Source organism: Anguilla anguilla, chromosome 13 (assembly GCF_013347855.1).
Source record: "Anguilla anguilla isolate fAngAng1 chromosome 13, fAngAng1.pri, whole genome shotgun sequence".
Taxonomy (NCBI): Eukaryota; Metazoa; Chordata; class Actinopteri; order Anguilliformes; family Anguillidae; genus Anguilla; species Anguilla anguilla.
The window spans coordinates 17,220,967-17,241,621 of record NC_049213.1 but is presented as its reverse complement, the minus strand read 5'-3'; the positions used below and the strand labels follow the sequence as shown (position 1 = coordinate 17,241,621).

Sequence of the window (20,655 nt, the reverse complement as noted above, 5' to 3'; positions counted from 1 at the left end):
CAGTTTGTCACACTGGCTGGGGGAGTGAGTAATGAGGGAATGGGGACGTGGAAATTGCAGACAGGAGGGAGGGGCTTTGGCCATAGCCTTTGTTGCCTGTGCCTAGAGCCAGCTGGTGTAAGTGCTACGTCTGTGGCCCGCACGCACAATGCCGCATTCTAACACCATCACTTCGATCCGAAGGTACTGAGTGAACTGTCACGTGGTGTTTTCAAGCACACTATAATACATTCTCTGAGCTGTCCATGAATTAAACCATCCTGTAATATTGTTTAAGGTTGGTAGTTGGAGTAAATAAGAAACAGTATGTTTGTAGAACAAAAATGATGGAAAAATTAGCACTGTCATTCACACATAGTTTTATGGCTGATTTTTAATATCAGCCCTTGTGCCTTGGCATATTCAATGTCAGAATGTACCAGACTAGATGGGCAGAATGACCTGTTCTTAGCTTTTCATTTTTCTTGTGTCCTTCGTTTTTCACAAGCTTTAAAAATTAAAGCTGCTATAAATTTTATTAAATTGGCTACCATTCGTCATTGGTTGCATATTTTCACCCAGGAAACGCTGTACAAAACATTGATTAATAGTTACTATCATACAGATTGTTCTGCAGTCCTGCTGTTCGTTGGCACTATGTTAAAATGCTATAGTTACAAAGAATGAAGCAACCGATAAAAACCATTTTCAACATTTGATTCCAATAAGAACCTGAATATTCAATGGAATAAATATAATAAATATATAAAATATAAAATGTTTAATAAATATAAAATAGAGTTGAAACCAGACATAATTTTTAACCTGTTCATCAGTAGAAATGCTACGTACCTATAAGCCTACTATTCTCTTTTTATCTTTTATCTCTCCTCTCTCTGTTTTCGTTTGTGTGTGGGTGTGTATAAGCCTTTGTGCACTTGAATCAAGCCAGTGGAGCATATGTGTCTGTATGCATGAGTCATTTTGTGTCTGTGTCTGTGACTGATAGAACAGTAACCACAATGTGCGCAAGGTCCTCCTCAGACACAGGCATGTGGATTTGTTAGATGAAAACATGATTCAACACACATTGAACATGAACATGATACATGACTGCTGTTCAAGAAAAACTTTTTTGATGTTACATTTTTGAGTCTCTGGCCTACGAAGGACCAGAAAATAGACTCCGTCTCCCCTATATAGCTGTGTGTTGTCATTTTCATAAAATAGGTCATAGGATACTCAGTCTAAAAGTTCTGAAATGCTTTTTAGGGCTAGACAGAGTAGGGATGTGATCGCTACACATTTCTGACCGTCGATTAGTTGCTGTCTGAAAATGGCAATTAGGACTAAACGTTTTGTTTTTTTATCGTTTGATGTATGATACTAATAAAACACGCCACAACTTCAATCAGCGCAGATCACGAGATTAAACGTTTTAAAACAGAAATAAGCATTGCTATATTTTTTTTTTTCAGAATGATTGTATGCTTCTTCACTCACTGCACAGGTTAACACATGACCCAATCTTCAATTAAGTGGAAAGTTATAGTCGCGTAAAACGCAGAGTTAGTGCTGTCCACCCGTAGATTGTTAGCACAACATTGTCGGACTTGGATACAACGGTATGAAGAGAGGCGACTGTTTCAGTACATTCAAGTAGAGCTGTGATTGCTTTTCATACAACGGTAGGCTACATCGCACAAGAGGACATTCAACAAATGACAGTAGGTCGCGAAACCCTTCGTCCTTTAGCCTCCCATGCTTAGCTGGAGCATATCTTTCGTTACCGTTTTAGCAATTAAATCTGTCGTGGTTTCAGGTGGACAGATGTCACACAGGTCTCGCTACGATGTTGGATGCTTGTTTGCTGCAATTCCTTGGCTCGGATGTTTGGTTCTTAGTGGGTTAACACTGTAGATGTGGACATGGGGTTGCGAATTTGGCAGCACATAGGCTATTTTGCAACGAACAGCGTTGAGCTTTTCAAAGTCATTCCATACGGCACTCTTTTGCAAGCTGGCCATCTTTTCAACAGACAGTAAGTAGCTAAAGTCAACGACAGCGAGCCCCGCCCGCCCTCTCTATTACCCATGTGGGCTACAGCATTAAGTGACATTTGGTCATCTTCTATTTTGAACTGTTTGAGAATAAAATTAAAAAACGATTTACGATTAGGCCTATTTAATTTAACATTTGACATGCGTGCTCGCGACAATCGGCGAATTTACATTGTTCACATGTGTAGTTAAGAGTTTATGTTTTATCTCTTGTAGACAGAGACAGTTGAGTATCCAGAATATGGCCTTAAATTGATAGTTCATTTTCTGTCATTTTCTAAAAATTAATTTCAGTTTTAATGTATGTTTCTGATTGGCCCTGTGGTTGTGTAGCTTTCTGTGAATTATATTAGGCTATAGATTAGATTCAGAGACTTTTCCGATGACCAGCTGGTTTCAGTGGCTGGTATAGGGTATTCAGGGATTTGAAGTAGCCTACAACGGGCTATACATCAGTCTGTTTTTTCATTTTCAATTTGGCATGTGTCTGTTGGTTCTAAAGCCGGACACCCACCGCACGCGTAGCGGCCGCTAGCGCACGACGCGCGTACTATGCGCGTAATGCCGAAACCACACTATACGCGGCCCCGTCGCGCGGCGGAGCCGCCTCCATTCATTTTGAATGAGGGGTGCCGGCCAGCCCCCGCAAGGCATTTTGGGATTTCCGGCGGCGCGGCGGGAGCGGCGAGGCCGCAGTGGAGATGGCAAAAATTCAACTTTGACCCCCTCGCCGCGTCGTGGTAACCAATCTGATGTGATATAATGATCCGTCAAGTAAATTGTCCCTATTTTTTTCTAATTTTAGTTCCACATTCTATCGTTCCACAATGGAGGACCTAACTCGTAATTTCCACATCGGGTTTCCCGACTTAATAAAATCTCCTACAGAGACACTGATAAGAGGAAATAGCGTGGAGAAAAGTCTCTGAAATTGTCGGTGGCTCTGCAATGTAGTTATCGCCGTTAGCTACTATCACTGTATTAAACAGCCTAGCTAGGCAGCTGACTAACATCTTTCAGATCTAGGTTACTGCAAAAATGATTTTTATACAGACATGACAATGAATATGAAACACGATATTAAACCCGGTCAACATTTAACGAACACAACTGTCTATCAAATATAGGTGACACGCCCACAAACAGCCGACTGTGGGGACGCGGCGCGGCGACAAGCGGCCGTTGCCGCGTATAGTGTGGTTTCAGCATAAGTGAAGTACTGTTATCACAACGGCAGCGGGCGACGTCCTCTACACCAGCTGCGAACGCGGCGCGAACCGAGTGCAAAACTTGTGCGACACAAGCGAACTGAAGCGTAGTTTTTCGCTTCTGTTCTATTTTTCTGCTTGCCGCGCGTCGTGATGACCTGTTTATACACAGAAATATGCTCTAAAATGCTAGGTATACATGCTCTAATTTATATTTCATTCTTATATTAGGCTGGTGTAGAAAATACACCACAGAAAGACGTAGCCTATTGAATGATGTAGAAATGAATGCTCCGAGCAGCGGTTTGTTAGCTTGAGTGTTGGAAGGTAGTTTTTAACCAACCATTGCTCAGCCTATTTGACTTCTCCGATGTCTTCGTTCGCCGTGCTTTCGAAAGGGCTTGTTAATAAAAATCAGATAATCCACAGACCTTTAAAAAATCAGATTATTTAGTGGTCTTGCCGATGAAAATGCACCTATTTTATAAATGAAGTTGTAAGCAAGCCTTTATTGCACTTGTACTTCAAAGCTTCCAGTGTTCGTGGCGTTGTGGTGTTCATATCCCTTCAAGTTTAAACTGTTACGCTATCTTTTTGATGATTAGCGGATTTTACTAAATCTGATCCTATAAATGTTTTGACGTGAATGGCAATTCGACACGGGAATTCCCAGTGGTTGATTGCGGATTATTTATTATTATTATGATCATTACATATTCTTCATAAAGTTGGCACGCTTGTTAACCAAGCAAATAAATTAATACAGTTTGAGATTGATTATTATGTAGGCTACGTTGCGATTTAAGCTTATGGTAATTCTTTAAAGCATTTACTTTCTCACGTAGCCTATTTACATGAGTTAACAAAATATTAACAAACTGAAAAAGGTCTCTCACCAAGTATTCACTTAACCCATAATCAACAGTGGTGAACAAACGTGAAATACACGATGTAATCCCACTGCAGACTGGGAGAGCTACTAGGAATATAGAGCTTTAAGCAAGCCTTTGCGTGACACAAACGGAACACGTGTAGACACACGACGCGCCGCGCCCTGCTGCTTCGCCGTGTTGCTTCGCACCGCTTACGATACCCGTGCGGTGGGTGCCCGGCGAAAGATCTTCCTCCATGTTCTCTGGCTGGTGGATAGCACCCTCTTGTGGAGAGAATAAGAAGAATGTTCGGGCAGCCATCTGATAACATGGCACTTCAGCATGGTTAGTAGATGATTTGCTTAGAGAAGTACTGCTACGGGCTAGGAGCGTCCTTTGTTTTTAAATGAAACAGCACACAGGCAATATACTGGGCTGAGTGCTATTTAGGAAGAGGTAGTTTAAACAAAAAAAAAATGGCCCAAAAACTGTATTTTTACTGTTTACAGTTAATATCACAAACACCCATGGCACAATGTATGCAGTGTCCTGCATTATATATGGTAGATCTTCTGCAAGTTAGTCATGTAATGGCATATGCATTACACAAAATGGATAGATTTTTCCTTTAAAGGGCACACACAAATATGGGGGAAAAAAGAGTGCTGATGCTTCTCCAGTAGCGTAAAAAAAATGTCCCCCAGCCGTTGAATTTCTGTATGGGGTCTTTTTCAACAGAACTCCAGCTTCCATGAGCAAATGTTCATCAAAATGACAAAGCAGTCAGAGAACATTAAATGTGCTACCTACTTCCATGCTGACAAAACACCTTAAATAAGTCCAATTGCAATGTTTCTGTGCAATATATTGAGACTGAACAAGACCAAAGGTACAGAAAAAACTTTATCTTGGATCGACCACCTTTCCATGTCAGTGAGCTTTCAGTGTACTGCATATAAGCTGTTTTAGCGTTAACGGCAGGCATTGCATAAGTGTGTTTTAAAGTGCACATTGTGCCGCCTGGGTGTATTAGCAGCTTCCCTTTGTATCCCCTTGTACATCCAGCCAGATGATTTGTGGAAGTGTCATTAGCCAGTCAAACAGTGGCTCCTCATTAGCCATTGTGTGGTTTCCTGGTGTTTTCACTTTTAAACCCAGGAATGTGCTGGCCTTGAAAATCTAATATCCTGTAAATGAGATAAAATGCTTGTGAGTGACATGCTAGCAGCCCCCTGTGCAAAGTTGCAGCAAAATTAAACGCGGTGCTATGTGTTTTTCCCTCAGAAAGGCTCTTGAGTCCTATATTCAATAAAAAAAAAGAACTGACCGAAAGAAGTTCTAATTGTCTTTTCTGCAAATATGTTTTTATAACACTATTTTGTGTAATAAATAGTTTCTGTTATTGACCTAGAATGTTACAAATCCAACCTCTCCCATATGCCCATAATTACAGAACAGTAATTGCCTTTGTGCAACACAGACTCAAACTGAAACCTTCTTGATCCTTGGGAGGTCTGGAGTTTCTCCCTCGGCAGGAAGTGAGCACAGATTCTAACGAGCAACAGCGTAACTAATTGTTCTGTGAGAGTTTTAATGAACACAGGCAGTATTAGTTTACCTAACGGCCACACAAATGTCCTGCTGTCTCTCACGTCAACCTCCTCGCTTGATTCATAGCAATGCTGTCCTGATTCCCATTTTAGACATTTAAACCACACTGATTCTTTCCGACATCTCAGCTCCACGTGTCATAAGACTAATGAAAACCACAGTTGTGGAATTTAAACCATTTAAAGCATCCCATGTCAACCTCCATTCGGCTCTAAGAGGACAGTATTGATTTGGCTTGTCTTGAGGGGCAACTAAAATATAGAATACATTTTTTTTAAAAGATCTTAAGGGGAAAAAATGAAATCTCTCAAAGAAAAAAATACTGGTTACCCTCCCCCTTCCCCTGTCTGTCTGTCAGTCTCCTCTATGTGTTGTTTTGCTAGCAGATATGAATGTCCAGCAGCCCAAGGCAGAGGCTGGTTGAATCTGAGAGTAACAGTCCCCACAGTTTACTTTGAAGTGGCCTGCTGCTGTTTTCAGTTGGGGGGGAGGGGTCTGGTCTCAATGGAAATTAACTAGAGGACAGAATGGGGAGAGGATGCATGCCAGAGTTTTCTTCTGAAAAGCTCAATCCATTCTGCGTTCAGCTCCTCTCCCAGTCACTTCAGATACAGGCTGAGAGAGAAGGAGGAGTGAGGAAGGGATTGGAGCAGGAGGCAGGGTTTGTGATAATCAAAGCAGGGAGCTGCTAAAGGAGGAAAAGCACACACATCCACAACAAGTTGCTTCGTTGGTCCTACAGGAAGCTGAGAGTTTGGATTTGAGGTGAGTTCTGATGTCACAGATTTCACTGTGTTTACCTGTAGGTGTGCCTTTCTTCTCCGATAGTCTGTCTTTTTTGTTTTGCTGTGCGAACTGCGTGTGTTTTCACTAACACTAACTCTTAGGATCTGAGCACCCCTTGAACCTTTATTGTGCATAGGACAGGATTATAAAGCTGGTGGCTATAGTACGATTGTGCTATGATTAACTCACTACTATGATAACCTGCTGAAATAAAGTTTTTTTTGTCTTCATGTCAGCTTACTGTTTGTACAAAAATCCACAGAAAGTGGGTTATACTTTGAATGAATGAGAAATTATATACCTGAATACAAGGTTCATGCCAGTCTATTAAAATGTATGAAATGTATGAATTTTATTTTAATGAGCTGCACTCATCAGAATATTCTGTAATCATCACATATGATTAAACAGTAAGTGTGCAATATGTTCCTGTGTTTTCAGAGTTCGTGAAAGTATAGCTTTAAACTTAGTGGTACTAGTAGTAGTACTTTAAGCAATACATTTCAAATTCGCTGTTTGTTATCATTTTGGATGAGAAAGAGTTCTGTTGATTTGGTGTTGTTTGGGGTTGATGCCAAGTGTATTCAGCCAAACTTCACTGTTAAGGAAAACAAACCACAGGCTCACACATTAGCTTCTCTGAACTTAGTGCACGCTTTACTTTTTTTCAGAGCAAACGCATCTGTATAATTATGTGCGGTTTTCAGCTATTTTGGCGGATAAGATCCGATCTCCCGCTTTGTTCCCGCTCGTACCAGGCGGATCATGGTGCGGGGTTTGCGTTCACTTCGGTCTGATGGAAACCAGGTGCTGTGAGCATGTTTAGCCGCGAACCCCTCTATCGGCTGTAAACATCAGTCCCGATCCCTGCTTCTGGCCTTCCTGTTTGCGAAGCGAGCGCTCATGGACCCCAGCCACCAGCGCTCAGTTCACAGCACTGTGACGCAGCTCTAGACTGAGCTCAGTCCCTCATGCAACACAGTGGAGGTTCACGCCCTTGCAGAAGAAACAGCATGCCCCCCCCCCCCCCCGTTCCTAGCCCCCACCCCACACCATGGTTTGGAATGGAAAGAATGAGCATGCTTCATTAATGATGGTGGTGGGGGGGGTCTCTTTGTAGGTTTTGTCAGTGAATAGAGCTCTTTCATTAAGTCCCCCTCTCCGGAACCCCTCTGACTTCAGACTCAAACTGATTTCCTCTTCTTTCCCATGAGGCTGGAATCAGATTTCACGGGGAGGGATGGTAGAATGAGGAACCTTAAAGGACTTTGGAGGCAAATTTGCGAGCGTAGAATGATTCTCTGAGCGGAATCAGCCATGCTGTGATGCGCGAGACGGACATGGTCTAGCGGAATGTTCTGTGGCCAGAACAGCGCTGGATGCTTTGTGGAGCTCATGGATGGATCTGACCACAAAACACGCCTGTGTGTGATTTCCCTTTGGCGATACGTTATGCGGTACTGATGGCTTATCTGATCTGAACTCCACAAAATGGGAATTACCAAAAGTCATGTGAAAGTTGAAAAAAAGATTCTTAAATTGTGCTCATTTAGTACAAATTACATGTAATTATTTTACCATGAATTACTCAGTTCTGAAATTGACTACTGTCATACTTGGAGAAATTGTGCTCTTCAGAGCCAGTTTCCCTCTGCACTGAGGGGCCTCTGAGCCAATGAGCTGGTAGAGGTAAGCCCTACAGATTCTGGGGTGCTGATGCTCCTCCAGAGAGACCTCCGCATTCTCAGCTACTCTGTCTTGGTTCTGAGAGCAGGAGCAGGCATTCCTATCAATGTCCCAGACCCTGGGATGTTTCCGATTCTCGTCTGGCATCTGCAAATGTGCACGTGTCTCTGCCCAGGTGTCTGTGATTGTGCACTGGTGTGTGTGAGCATGGATTTGTGTCTGAGAGGCTGTACTGCTGTCTTTGAGAGCATGTAGGTGTCTGTGACTCTGGCCTGTGTTCAATCAACGTTTGTTCTTAACTTCGACTTAAAATGTAAATTTGACCATTACACTTTTTCTGCACAAACTCAGGTCAGTGAGTTCATTTTAGGAATTGCTGAAATTTAGTTAGTCAAAGTAAAACAAAATGTTGCTTGAATCCAGGCCTCAGTGTTAATTGTGACTTTGCACTAGTGTGTGAATGTACTGGTATCTGTGAACCGGGTCTGTGGCTGTGTCCTGGTGTTTGTGATCTATGCTGCTGTCTGTGGCTCTACAGGACCTGTGGACTTGACTGCGATGGTGTTCCTGTTGATATCTGTGACTCTGCTGCACCTGGTCATACTGACCATGCTCTTCATTGCCACCGTTGAGAAGGTGAGTCACTAGCAGGACACATCTTCATTTTTGCAGAGCATGGGTCTGTGGAGTGGACAGATCAGGCTACCAAATTAGTTCTCTTGCGTCCTGATGCTCTGTGTGTGCTCTCTCACTTGCTCTCAGTTTCTATTGAACATTTTCATTGCCATGACATATCATTCAATACATATTGCTGAAGCTAAATGAAAATGAGAATAGTTATACAGTAAAAGTAAAAGCTGTTAACTGTGTTCTTTCTCTCTCTGTGTCTCTCCCTGTCAGTCCTGGTGGGTGTGGAATGAAGTGCGCAACTCTGACCTCTGGTATAACTGCATGTTTGACAATTCCACTGAAGCCTGGCTGTGCACCTCTGCAGAGGAGAATGGTGTGTCCTTGTTCTGGGTGCCTGTCAATCACTACCACCACATGGGCCTGGATCCTCCCCATGTCCCGCCTCTGTGTGCTGACCGTCACCACCTAGCGCCTGACTAATGTGTCCGGCTGATAAAATATCATGCATATTGTACAGCACCTTTCCCTGTAATATACTTTATCAGAAACTGAGCATCTGGAATGAAGTCTAGTGCCCTACAAAATGCAAATGGTAACTTAGGGGTAAATAGTGTGTATGCAAATCAGCTGTTTATTATTTAATATTATTTATTAAAAGTTAGGTTTGTCCTTGTGAAGGCTGTGTCAAGCATAACTATGTAAAAATAATGTGAACACAGCGTAGGGCAGGGGTGCCCAATCCTGTTCCTGGAGAGCTACCATCCTGTAGGTTTTCATTTCCACCCTAATTTGGCACACCTGATTCTACTAATTAGTAGCTCAATGAGATCTCTGGCTGTAGAATGAAGTGTGCTTGGGTTGGAGTGAAAACCGGCAGGACGGTAGATCTCCAGGAACAGGATTGGGCACCCCTGGTGTAGGGCCTCCGGGTGGCTCATGGTTTAGCCGCTCGTTTCGACGGTAAAGTGTGAGCCCTGTGACTGGCTATTTGGGTCCTGGTCATTGCCGTCTATGGACGGAGGTCCGCATGGGCGAGGCAACCGTTGGCCCAGCCTTGCTGGGGAATGAGAGGGCATAAGCTGGCTAATCCCGGCTAACCAGCAGCCGTTCCTGGTCAGACCAGGCACCTGCGGACGCACGATCTGCGAATGTGCTTACCCCGTTATCCTCCAACGACGTGGGCGGTGTATGATTGGTGGTGCGTCTGATTGGTGGTGCGAATCGGGGGAGTTGTGTGACTGCCCGCTGCCCCTGAAGTCATCAGGGTTGCAGGAAGGAAGGGTTGCAGTGGGAAATTCACAAGTTCGGTTGAGTTTGGGTTGGGAAAAATCGGGGATAAAATGCTTTTTTTTTTTTTTTTTTTAAAGTAATGTAGTGAGGAGCCTTTTCTCCAGCGAAGCGAAGCAGTCTTTGCGCGTCTGACAGGTTTCTCTCCCTTCCTCTCTGCTCAGAATGGCTGCCGCCCATGCAGGCCCTGATGGTTCTGGCGGTGCTCTTCTCCTCCCTTTCCTTCCTGGCCTTCCTGGTTCAGCTCTTCGTGCTCTCTGAAGGGGGGCTGTTCTACCTCACCGGCCTGAGCCAGCTGTGTGCGGGTGAGCGTCATCTGTCAGGCTGCCGCGCGCTGGCCACTCTTATAGCGTTTTCACACATCTCTTTCGAAAGGGACGGCTTTGTGCCTTAGACTGTTTTGCTGAAAAACTTCCTCAAAAATATACTCAACTGATATCACTACAGAAGTGTGGAAAAACAAATATCCACACCAAATTTTTATTCCTGTTGACATAATAATCAGTTTTATATTTGTTATAGCACTTTCTGTTGAGCATGTACCTTGATACAACTTAAGAGTTGTTAAAACACAAGCAGGAATCAACTCCACAACCAAAACTGGATGTTTAGGAGGACACCGAGTTTCTATAGTGTAATCATGCTAATTTTATGGCTCTGCTGCACAGTCCTGAGATGTTTGTCTCTCTCTCTTTCGCTCTCTTTCAGGTCTCACAGATTTTGCCGCCTGTCTCATCTACACACTGCGTCACCGGAACATTCTGCAGGACTCCAGCGAGGAGGGGCACTTTGGGTACTGCTTCATCTTGGCGTGGGTGTGTGTTCCCCTCCTGTTGGCCAGCGGGGTCATGTATGTCCACCTGCGCAAGAAAGAGTGACAGGACATCCAGCAGAGATGCGTGGGTGTGTGAAATTGGTGTGGGGTGGTGTTATTAGGCATCGCCTCAGTTGTGCACTGCATCATATTGTTATAGTTGTGTGTGAGTGTGTGTTTGTGTGTGTGTGTGTGTGTGTGCGTGCATGTGTGTGTGTGTTTGTGTGTATGTGTGTATGCATGCGTGTGCGTGTGTGTGTGTGTTGGGAGGCTTAATCCCTATTTCATATTCCATCCTCTGTATGCTGGCTTTATGTTAAAGCAAGACTTGGAAACAAATGCAAACATTGTAAGTGCATACACATAGAGAGCAAGAGAGACACATATAGAAAGAGAGAGATAGAGAGAGATACAGTGGAATTTGTGTATATAATGAACTGACAAATGTATATCATATTATGCACTACCAGTCAAAGTCAAAAATGAATTTCATTCCCTTAATTGATAACTGCTGTATCATTCAGAAATCAACTGGTTTCTGCCTAAAGATAGCTTTAATTACCTTTTTTATTTTATTGAGCACAAGGAAACAAAGGTTTGTTTGGACCTTTCTGCTTAGTAAAACAAAATATTAATCTTTGAATACACCACGTTAGCCATTTCAGGAACTTAAATTTGGGCAAGGATGATGATCAACCTGCAAAGATACCTTTGTCATGAGAAGTACGGTATCGGCACCAGCCGCACACTGGTATTGTACACGTATCACCTTATCACGTCTTCATACCTCTGGCATCCTGTTATCTGAGGCCTCCAAAATAATTATCTTCTGCACTTATCTTTTGGTAAAGTTTCAGATCGGTGGTTCTTGCTCATTAAGATATCCATAGTCTGTCTGGTGAGTACTTTATTTGAAATAAGAGTCTATTTGCATGTGTAGTGTATGGATGATTTTTTTTTTATACATGCCTTTGTTTTGCCTGTACAGTAAGCAAAACAAATAGGCCTATGTAATGTATAACTACCATTTTCAATAAAATCTTTTTTTTTGAATGAAGAGAGATGTGTTACTTACCTAAAATACCACTCCAGAGAGTGTTTGTCGGAAAGAACAAAAGGGACAAAGATATATTTCTTCCCTTCCTTCCCGCGGTGGAATGCTTTGTGATATCTGTCTCACGGTCTCGGCTCATTGTTATGATGTCTGTCATGGGTGGGTACGCGCTAGCAATCACTATGAGAAGGTAAACGCCTTGTGACAGTTTGACTCGCTGGCACACACCAGCCTTTCTAAGCACATGCAGTCAGCTCAAGTTTCTTTCGTCTACACACCAGTTATCGTAAATTGTCAAATTGAAAATAAAACATGGGACAGAAACTAAAAACAAACAGTTATTGCAAACATGAAAATACACATTTTAAGCATGGGATTGATTTTATACATTCATCATTTACCCTCCTTTGTGTCTTGAATAATTTCTCACAAACACATCTTTTTTTTTTTTTTACTAAACAGCCTTAAAACATCAACTTAACTTTCCTGAATCTTGTAACATCCTTTACATTGTTGGCCATTTTTCTTGCGGGAAAAAAATCACAAATTCCACACAATGAACAACCTCTTGCAAAAGACCATAAAGGTTGAAGGATCTCTTGCAATAACTTGAATAAATTCCTTGAATCAGAAGCAACCGCCTTGGTGCTTTAAACAAACTTTCAGTGGTTCTCTTCACAAAAGCATCCACTGTGGACTTTGGTTGGGGTGTGGTCTGAACATAAAGTGATCGGCGATGACTCTGGAGCAGCCTCCACTGTGAGTCTCATGCTTTCAAAGGAAGCAGATATGAATTGAGGGCGAAGTACAGAGAAATCAGAGAATAAGAGAGGGAGAGGAAGAGAGACAGAATGAGAGAGGGGGAAAAAAAGGACTGGTATGGTTGTATCAGACGGCCTGTGGGAACATTCAGTTACAGCTGAACTACAGTGGATTTGCCAGAAGGGGGCGTCATATTTCCAGGAGCCTTCTGAACAGGGACATTTTGAGCACCTCCGCCTAGTCTACAGTTAAGTTCAAGTTATTTTCCAAAAATATACAAGCAATTATTTGCCTTACATAATGGTGTACTTTCAATAAAAATATATTTTATTTATTAATCACTGGTTATTGATTGATTGTGGCTTTGATATGTTAACTAAGCATTAGATTACTACTAAAACCAAAAACCTGTTACTTAAATAAACTGCTAGAACTTGTTAAAGCTTGAAAAAGGTAAAATACTTAAAAAGTTACTTGATGCACCAAGTGGGTACTTACGTGTGATATATTTCCTTAGAACTTACTAAACATTTAAAGTTATGAAAACACCTATCCCACCCAGACTACTGTTACTGTCTTGAAGGTAGAGAGAGAACAGTAGTGTATGCTGTGTAATGTAATTACAGTTTAACCAGTGTTCAAGCTAACACTGAATGTGCGTATGCATGTGTGTGTTTGTGCGTGTGTGTGCCTACAGGCAAAATCCATACTGTGTGTGTCACTGCCTCAGAGTGTTTGTGTTTTTAACTTCAGTAATGAATGCATGCATGCATACTTCGTGTGTGACACGGTGGGCCCTCCGCCCTGTGGAAGAATAATGAGCTCTGCTCTGCACAGCCCTGTTTGTCTAAATTAGTGAAACCTGCGTAGGTGAGCCCCGCCACACGTGACGCTCGGCGACGGCACCGTGCCAGCTGGGCACGGCGGTTGCGGGTGCGGTCGCACCTGGCACGGCGCTGCTCTCCAGGTATCGCGACAAACAAGGGGGGGGGGGGGCAGGAGAGCCGGGGACGAAAGGCTGGCGTTCGCCATTCCGGGCCTTGTGCCGCCTCACGGGCCCGCCGCCTCCGCTCAGCCCGCTGGTTGAGCTGAGCCTGAGGGGCGCGCTGACAGCTGCAGGGGAAAGTGAGGCAAAGCGGGCAGGTGTGTGCAAGACGACGGAGCGCCTGTAGGCCTCCAGCCCGGAGCTGAGAGTGAGCTCCTGTACCTGTCAGTCTGGACTGACCGGTAAGAGCACAGCCCTAATAAGGAAGTCTGAAGTGAAAGCGAATCTCTCGGAGGGCTTTAAATCAAATTGGCGAACGCACAGGAGGCAGATGCAGCGCACACGGGAACACCTTAAAAATTATGATCACTGGAAGCCCGCGGGGGACTGAGAGAAGGGGGTGAGTGGCGGAGTTTGTTTTTGTTCTTTTAGGTCCTGTGAGGGTGAACACGGTACACACGAAAGAATGCATGGAGATATAAAGAAAAGAGCGTTGCATAAGTTCGAGAAGCAAATGAGAAAAACCGGCGAGAAGCGTGAGTGGGGAAGAGGGAGAGGGCGGAGAGGGGGAGGAGGGAAGGGAGAGATATGAGTGACAGTATATTGGTGGGAGATGACAGAGTTATGCGCACCGCAGAGCCGTGAGGTGAGTCTTTCAGGTGAGGACTGGAACTGACTTCTACATCTTTTCAGCTATTCTCTCCAGTGATGCCTGAGGATAAGTCAACAGGGTTGACTTTCTTTCTTTTTTTTCTCTTTTTCTTTCATTTCTGCTTTTCCTCCTCTTCTCTTTTCTTGTCTTTTCCTCCCATCCCCCCTCTGAACAGCAATGTGTGCTCCTATCTCCTTTGTAGCATGGCTGAAAAAAAAAGTTCTGCTCGTTTTTTTTTAATCTTAGGTGTGCTTCTGCCAGTCCTGAATGTGGGAATTCAACTGATGATGACATCACTCAGCAGCTGAAGAGCGTCAGATTCTCCCCCGGCAACCCTGTGAGCCAGTCCCAGCGAGAGACCGAAGACATGCAGTCCCGGACTGAATGATCTCCCGATCGCCCGGACGTCGTAAATCGCTGTCGCCCGCGCTTGTGCGCCGAATCCTGCCGGATCCTGCCCTGGCGTCGTAGAGCCCGTTCTCCCGGTTTCGTCGTGCGGGCCTGGCCGTGGGTGAAGCCGCCATCATGTCGAACTCTCAGGAGCAGAGCCTGAACGAGGACGTGGCGTTCGCCCCCGTGCAGGAGACGAGCCCTGAGTTCCTGCACTGCGAGCGGGAGCGGCGGGCGCTGGAATGCCTCCTGACGGAGGGGCCCGCGGCCTTCCACTCAAAGCTGGAGCAGGAGCGGCTGGGCTCCTTCCTCGCCCCGGAGGAGGTCGCACAGATCCGCGGGTGGGCGCAGGACTACCGCTGCGGCCAGGCGTCGCCAGGGGACGAGGAGGAGGCGCCCGGGGGGGAGAGGCTCCCCTCCAGCTATTGCCCGGAGCGCACGGACACGCCCCTCCCCAGCCTGCAGCTGGGCTGGCCGGAGAGGCACTGCTGGCCGAACACTGGCAGCACTCTGGTCTACACCAACCCCCCTGTGCCGGGGTCCCCGGCCATACGGGAGGTGCTGAGAAGGATGATCCAAGGAGCTCAAACGGTACGGCTCTCCTTCCCCTTCACAGGGTTTCGTTACAGCTTTGGCTGCTGTGTGTGCTTTAAGCCCAAGGCCGTGTGCGATAGGTATGATTTGCATCCCTCATTAACCCTCAGCTCTGAGCAGTTAAATTAGCTGTGTGTGACTCAGTGATGCCGCACCGATAAGCCAAATCTATGCAGCTTTTACTGCTTAAACATGCCATGGACTCGAGAGAAACACCAGAGATCGCTTCTAAAATTCAGGTGAAAAAACTGATCTGTCAAAAATGATTTGAAATAAATGTGAAAATGGTACGAAGCAACTATATGTGATGTAGACATTTGAATTTATCATTAATGCTTTATATTGCTGATTTAAAAAGTGTCAAAATGACTGGAATAATTGTTTCAGATTGGCAGGTCATGTAATGATTATTTCAAAGTTCCCCAGACAGAGAAGTTCAAGATGACGTGTTTTCTTGACTGGGTGTAGGATAGCGGTTGTCAGAACTGTTTTTGTGCGTGTTGACCAGCTGGTTGCCGTGGTGACAGACAAACTGACAGACAGCGCTGTGGTTGGTGACTTGCATTGTGCTGCATCTCGGGGCGTGCCAGTTTACGTGGTTCTAAACAAGAGATCCGTCCAGGACAGCATCATCTCCCCAAGACTAATGCACCAGGTATGCCAAGTCACACCAGAACCACCCCACAGACACTGATATTACAGGTGAGAGATGCATGCCACAGACCAAAAGACCAGTGTGCTGTGTGCTGTGTGTGGCAACAGGTTTGCTGCTACTTTGAAGGTAGCTCTTATAGATTCAGGTGTGTCTGAACATGCCTGAGCGCTAAGAAAAGACACTAAGTGAAGGTAAATGCAAATTTTTCATCCTACTGAAAAAATGTAATTTAAACATTTCTAGTCAAAGATCTTGCACCATTACTGAACAGATCACATTGATGTAATGTGCTGATCCCCATCTATCTCTGTGACCGTTTGCTATTACTGCAGCTGATGCAATTCTCAAATACCCTTTATTAGGTCTTCAGCTAATGTACAATTCAATGCAAAAGTATTGGGACCGTAACACAGTTTTTGTTGTTTCGGCTCTGTACTCCAACCAACAAGTAAAATCATATTTAATACTAAGTTGCAAATCCTGAAGGTTCATTTGGTGTTAGATTCTATTTTATTTTATTTTATTTCATTTTATTTTTCAAACATTATATATGTATTTACAATATTATGACATATGGTTTTTGCAGCGTCCTTTTAAGTTTGTCTAGGAGCACATCTCACGCACCAATGGGAAACTCAGGGTAGGAAAGTTTTCAACAGCAGCCACGGATCTGATGAAGACCTTTGTGGTCGAAATGTCAACCGATTGCATGGCAAATTAAACATCATTATTAGCTTTAGGAACATTAAGTGAGTGTTTTAGTCCTTTCTTTCATTCTTGAGAACTGTGCAGTCCGGTATCTTTGTCACACATGTGGGCCAGTTTCGGGAGAAACCTGACACTCCCAGCTCAAAGCTCAATGTCTAACACTCCAACTATTCATATTTGAAAGTGCCATATTTTATGCGTGTTTGCTCGGTGAAAAGAATGCATGTAAGGACAGAGTCTTTCTTGAAACAGGTTGTTCTGCATTCAGTGAGAATATGTCTGCAGTAATTATGATTGACTTCATATGTCATCACATACTATGATAGCAACTTTGTCTGTCGAATATCACAAGATGTTCTTCTGCCCTGTTGACTAGGGAAGTGTCAGGACATTAATCTTAATAATTTGTGAATTTTCAGTCTTGTTAGTCCGTATCTAGTAAAGAAATCCCTTTTACAACGAATGATCTCAAACAATGCCACTTAACCTCATATAACTTCATATACTTCATATAACGTGAAATAAACATAACACATCGATAATGAAAATAGGAAAATGTAAGTAAATTAATAACTAATATATTTTAAATAAGAAATAATAAATTTTAAATCAAACTACTAAACTACTAAAACTACTACAAACTACTAAATAATTAGCTAAGTTGACTAAAGCTTTACCGCAGTCTGTGATTGCCTCAGAATGCCTTTATGTCTCACAGAACATTCGGGTTCGAGTCTTGGGAGGGAAGACGTTCTGCTCCCGGGATGGGAAGATGGTGGTGGGGGAACTGAAGGAGAACTTCGTCCTTGTGGATCTGGATGCCGTGATGGTGGGCAGCTACAGGTGAGGCAGCCGCGTTTGCGTCACCATGGTTACAATGATACGTCCTCAGAGGGGCCGAAGCACCCTCCCCCGCCCCACCTCTCACCCGTGTCTGTGTCCGCCCCCAGTCTCACTTGGTCGGATGCCCACCTGCACCGGCAGCTGGTGACGGTGTTGCATGGCCCAGTGGTGGAGTGTTTCGACAAGGAGTTCCGGATCTTGTACGCAGCATCGACGCCCATCACCGAGTCCTGCTGGGCAAACGACACCCTGTTGAGAATGGAGAACGTCTTCCAGTCAAACCATGCCCCCAAACCTCTCTCATTGGGTATCCTAAGCGAGGACGAGATGTGGCCACCGTCCACAAATGACCCAATAGACTGGGAGGCCCTTGGAGTGTTCAAGAAAGATAAATTCGCGGACAATCCTTTAAATCTACCTGGGGATTTTGTGGGACTATCGCTGTCTCCGCTCCCTCAGTTTGAACGCTGGACAACACTGGAGCCAGAGCCTCTCGTAAGAAGGATGGAGTTTCAACGATGTGTCCCTCCACCATATGAAGAGCAAAGCAGGTAGGCAGGGCCGTGGGGCTTGTGCTTGTGGATTATATAGCTATGTTAGCGCAGTAAGCTGTTCTAGAAGTGGGGTGCTTTCACCACCTAAAAAGACTACTTAAGCCTTGGAGCCCTTCACTTCCTGACTTGTAATCATCCCCTTTTTAGTAAGTGCATATAGTATTAAATACAAACAAAATGGTGGACACACAGGTTGCTCAACGCATCACATCACAGAGTTATAGGCTACACTAAACTGAGATGAACAACACAATTCTAGGCATGACAGAATGTGGGGCTTCCAAGAGATGGCCAATAACAAAGGGTTAATGGCTAGTGTTACTTTCATGTAACAACACTATTTGACCAATGTGGTCTGCTTCAGGCAGCAACCCAGATGGCAAGCGATGGCAGTGCAGATTTCAGGCCAGAATCGGCGCACATCCGGCCCAAAGTCACTTGCTATCTTGGAATAAGAATGCTACTTGTGCATTCTGTCAGGCCTAGTGCCACACAATGGTATATTTCCGTCATATTTCATTATTTCCTTAACTCCGAATGTTTTTTTTTTGTAATTAAACAGAAACCATCTGTTTATGACTGAGACCCGTTATTCCCATGGCAGTGAAAACCTACACTGGTAAATATATGTTCTACAAGGAAATTAAATGTCCATCATATCAACATGGTGTCATGGTGTAATTTGCACATTTGCACATATGTGCATGTAGCATAGAATCCAAAATGCATGCGAGTACTGGATCTAAAAGTGTAGTCCGTGCACACAGTAGTGCGACTGGAGGTCATTTTGTTTACATGAGCAGTTTCAAATTCCTATTGTCTTCTCACTTTGTTTTGATTCAGGAACACAGCCAGGCCTGAAGGAATTTTTTACAAACCGCAATCTTGGCAAAAAATCTATGAACCTGTATCTATGAGACAGACTGTCCGGTCAAACATTTACAGAACAAGGAGTCATTCAATGGAGGAGACAATGTCCTATCCATACAATCAACAAATAAATGAGGAAAATGGACTGGCCCACTTCCATCTCAAGAAAGACAGCGATTATGGGGTGTGGTCAGGACCTCAGGTGATTGGTCAAGGCCACAGTGGTGAGAAGGGCAGTCGACTCTCAAAGGTAACTCTATCCACCCGTCTTCCTCTTGGGTGCATGCCATGCCAGGCATTGCCCAAATTTAATGTCTTAAAGTATCTAATTGGAATGTCATATAATGTAGCATTAACATTAGCTTCATCAATATTGTTTTCTCTCCCTGTTTCCAATTCTTCATCTCTTCCTCATTTTCGTTTTTTTTTTAAATCCAGAAGCCTCTTATTCTCATGTTGCCTGTTCCTGAGAACGATGGTTCCAGTGATGTCAATGATATTCTCAAAGGCTTAAAGACAGAATACAATTCCCCAGAAAATCCGCTAAGCAGCATGATAAAAAGCAAAGGGACCAGCATGTCTGAGCAAGACCTGGGGTTTCAGCCCACAGAGACAGGCCAGCAGGACTACACACTTCCTGCATGGAGGTCACATGCCAGTGTGAGGAGAGATTACTGTGTGTGTGTGTGTGTGGTCTGTTGATCTTGTCTGATGTAATTGAGCCTGCCAATATGACAAGAAGGCGGTGTTTGCACTTTGTGAGAGTATTTCATTGATTCCAATACACCAGACAAGATCAGTAAATCCAAAACAAATACGTATTTGACCCAGGTCTGGTGTGTGTGTGTGTGTGTGTGTGTGCGAGTGTGTGTGTAAGAGAGTATGTGTGTGTGTGTGTGTGTGCGTGTGTGTGAGAGAGAGAGAGAGAGAGAGAGAAAGAGTATGTGTGTATGTGTGGTGCACATATTTGTGAGTGGGGTTGGTTGAAACCTCCAAGACCCTCAACTCTTCTTTCTCTCACTCTATCAGGGTTCCGTTAAGCCCCGTGTGACCCCTGCCCAAACGCTGATGAAGACACGTAATGATGAGGTGAAGGCTGCGCCCTCCAGACTCCCCCAAATCTACACAAGCCCCTTCAGACCCCGTACTTCCACCGACATCAGCAGGGACTGGGAGAGGCCACAACAGGACTGGGACAGGCAGTTGCAACAGGACCAGGAACGTCACTTGGATGGGGGTCATTGACTGTGGTGCAGGGGCTGGGGCTAGGTGAAGGTGACGGAGATCATAACAGCTGAAATAAATGTGACAAACGCTGAATACGCCAATAAATGCTGTCCTCACCGTGGGGCACCTGCTTCTGTGGCCGATTTGCTTCTATTACTTCATAATCCATGACAGTAGTTTAGCATATGCTCTTGTCCAGTGGAACTTGCAGTATGAGAGAACACAAGTGCATCCACCAGATTTACACAAGCAACAGACAAGACCAGACAGTCTGTGTGCAACATCACTAAGACACTAAATATAAGTTGCTAATGTACTCCACTAACGTAGAGCCACAATACTGAATACAAACAGGTAAGACATATGACAAGCCATAAAAACTTAATGCCTGGTACCACAGATGAATTTGGGCTTTTGGATTCCATATG

The 20,655-nt window shown here is 44.2% G+C and overlaps 2 protein-coding genes across 5 annotated transcripts; both read left to right on the top strand.

The window, feature by feature from the left end:
- Positions 1–6,108: 6,108 nt before the first annotated feature.
- On the top strand, positions 6,109–11,990 carry si:dkey-264d12.4 (epithelial membrane protein 3). Its single transcript, XM_035386996.1, has 5 exons — positions 6,109–6,495; positions 8,741–8,838; positions 9,103–9,205; positions 10,284–10,424; positions 10,828–11,990. Exons 2-5 carry the CDS (start codon positions 8,761–8,763, stop codon positions 10,995–10,997), a joined length of 492 nt encoding a protein of 163 aa, XP_035242887.1. The 5' UTR covers positions 6,109–6,495; positions 8,741–8,760; the 3' UTR covers positions 10,998–11,990.
- Positions 11,991–13,725: 1,735 nt separating this feature from the next.
- Positions 13,726–20,485, top strand: fam83e (family with sequence similarity 83 member E). 4 transcript variants are annotated; one of them, XM_035387304.1, is made up of 9 exons: positions 13,726–14,134; positions 14,633–15,367; positions 15,879–16,025; positions 17,452–17,576; positions 17,684–18,127; positions 18,693–18,749; positions 18,974–19,250; positions 19,439–19,660; positions 20,030–20,485. In XM_035387304.1, exons 2-9 carry the CDS (start codon positions 14,912–14,914, stop codon positions 20,243–20,245), a joined length of 1,944 nt encoding a protein of 647 aa, XP_035243195.1. In that variant the 5' UTR covers positions 13,726–14,134; positions 14,633–14,911; the 3' UTR covers positions 20,246–20,485. The 4 variants fall into 4 exon arrangements, with proteins under 4 accessions (XP_035243195.1, XP_035243197.1, XP_035243196.1 ...); XM_035387306.1 differs by lacking the exon at positions 13,726–14,134 and adding an exon at positions 14,253–14,270; XM_035387305.1 differs by lacking the exon at positions 13,726–14,134 and adding an exon at positions 14,323–14,393.
- Positions 20,486–20,655: the final 170 nt, after the last annotated feature.

Excerpts from the sequence above, each read along its gene's own strand:
- fam83e (XM_035387304.1), top strand. The coding sequence starts at position 14,912 with ATGTCGAACTCTCAGGAGCAGAGCCTGAACGAGGACGTGGCGTTCGCC. Across the intron at positions 18,750-18,973 it reads GGCAGTGAAAACCTACACTG|GAACACAGCCAGGCCTGAAG; the intron begins GTAAATATATGT and ends GTTTTGATTCAG. Across the intron at positions 19,251-19,438 it reads AGGGCAGTCGACTCTCAAAG|AAGCCTCTTATTCTCATGTT; the intron begins GTAACTCTATCC and ends TTTTAAATCCAG.
- si:dkey-264d12.4 (XM_035386996.1), top strand. The coding sequence starts at position 8,761 with ATGGTGTTCCTGTTGATATCTGTGACTCTGCTGCACCTGGTCATACTG. Across the intron at positions 8,839-9,102 it reads TCATTGCCACCGTTGAGAAG|TCCTGGTGGGTGTGGAATGA; the intron begins GTGAGTCACTAG and ends TCTCCCTGTCAG. Across the intron at positions 9,206-10,283 it reads CACCTCTGCAGAGGAGAATG|AATGGCTGCCGCCCATGCAG; the intron begins GTGTGTCCTTGT and ends CTCTCTGCTCAG.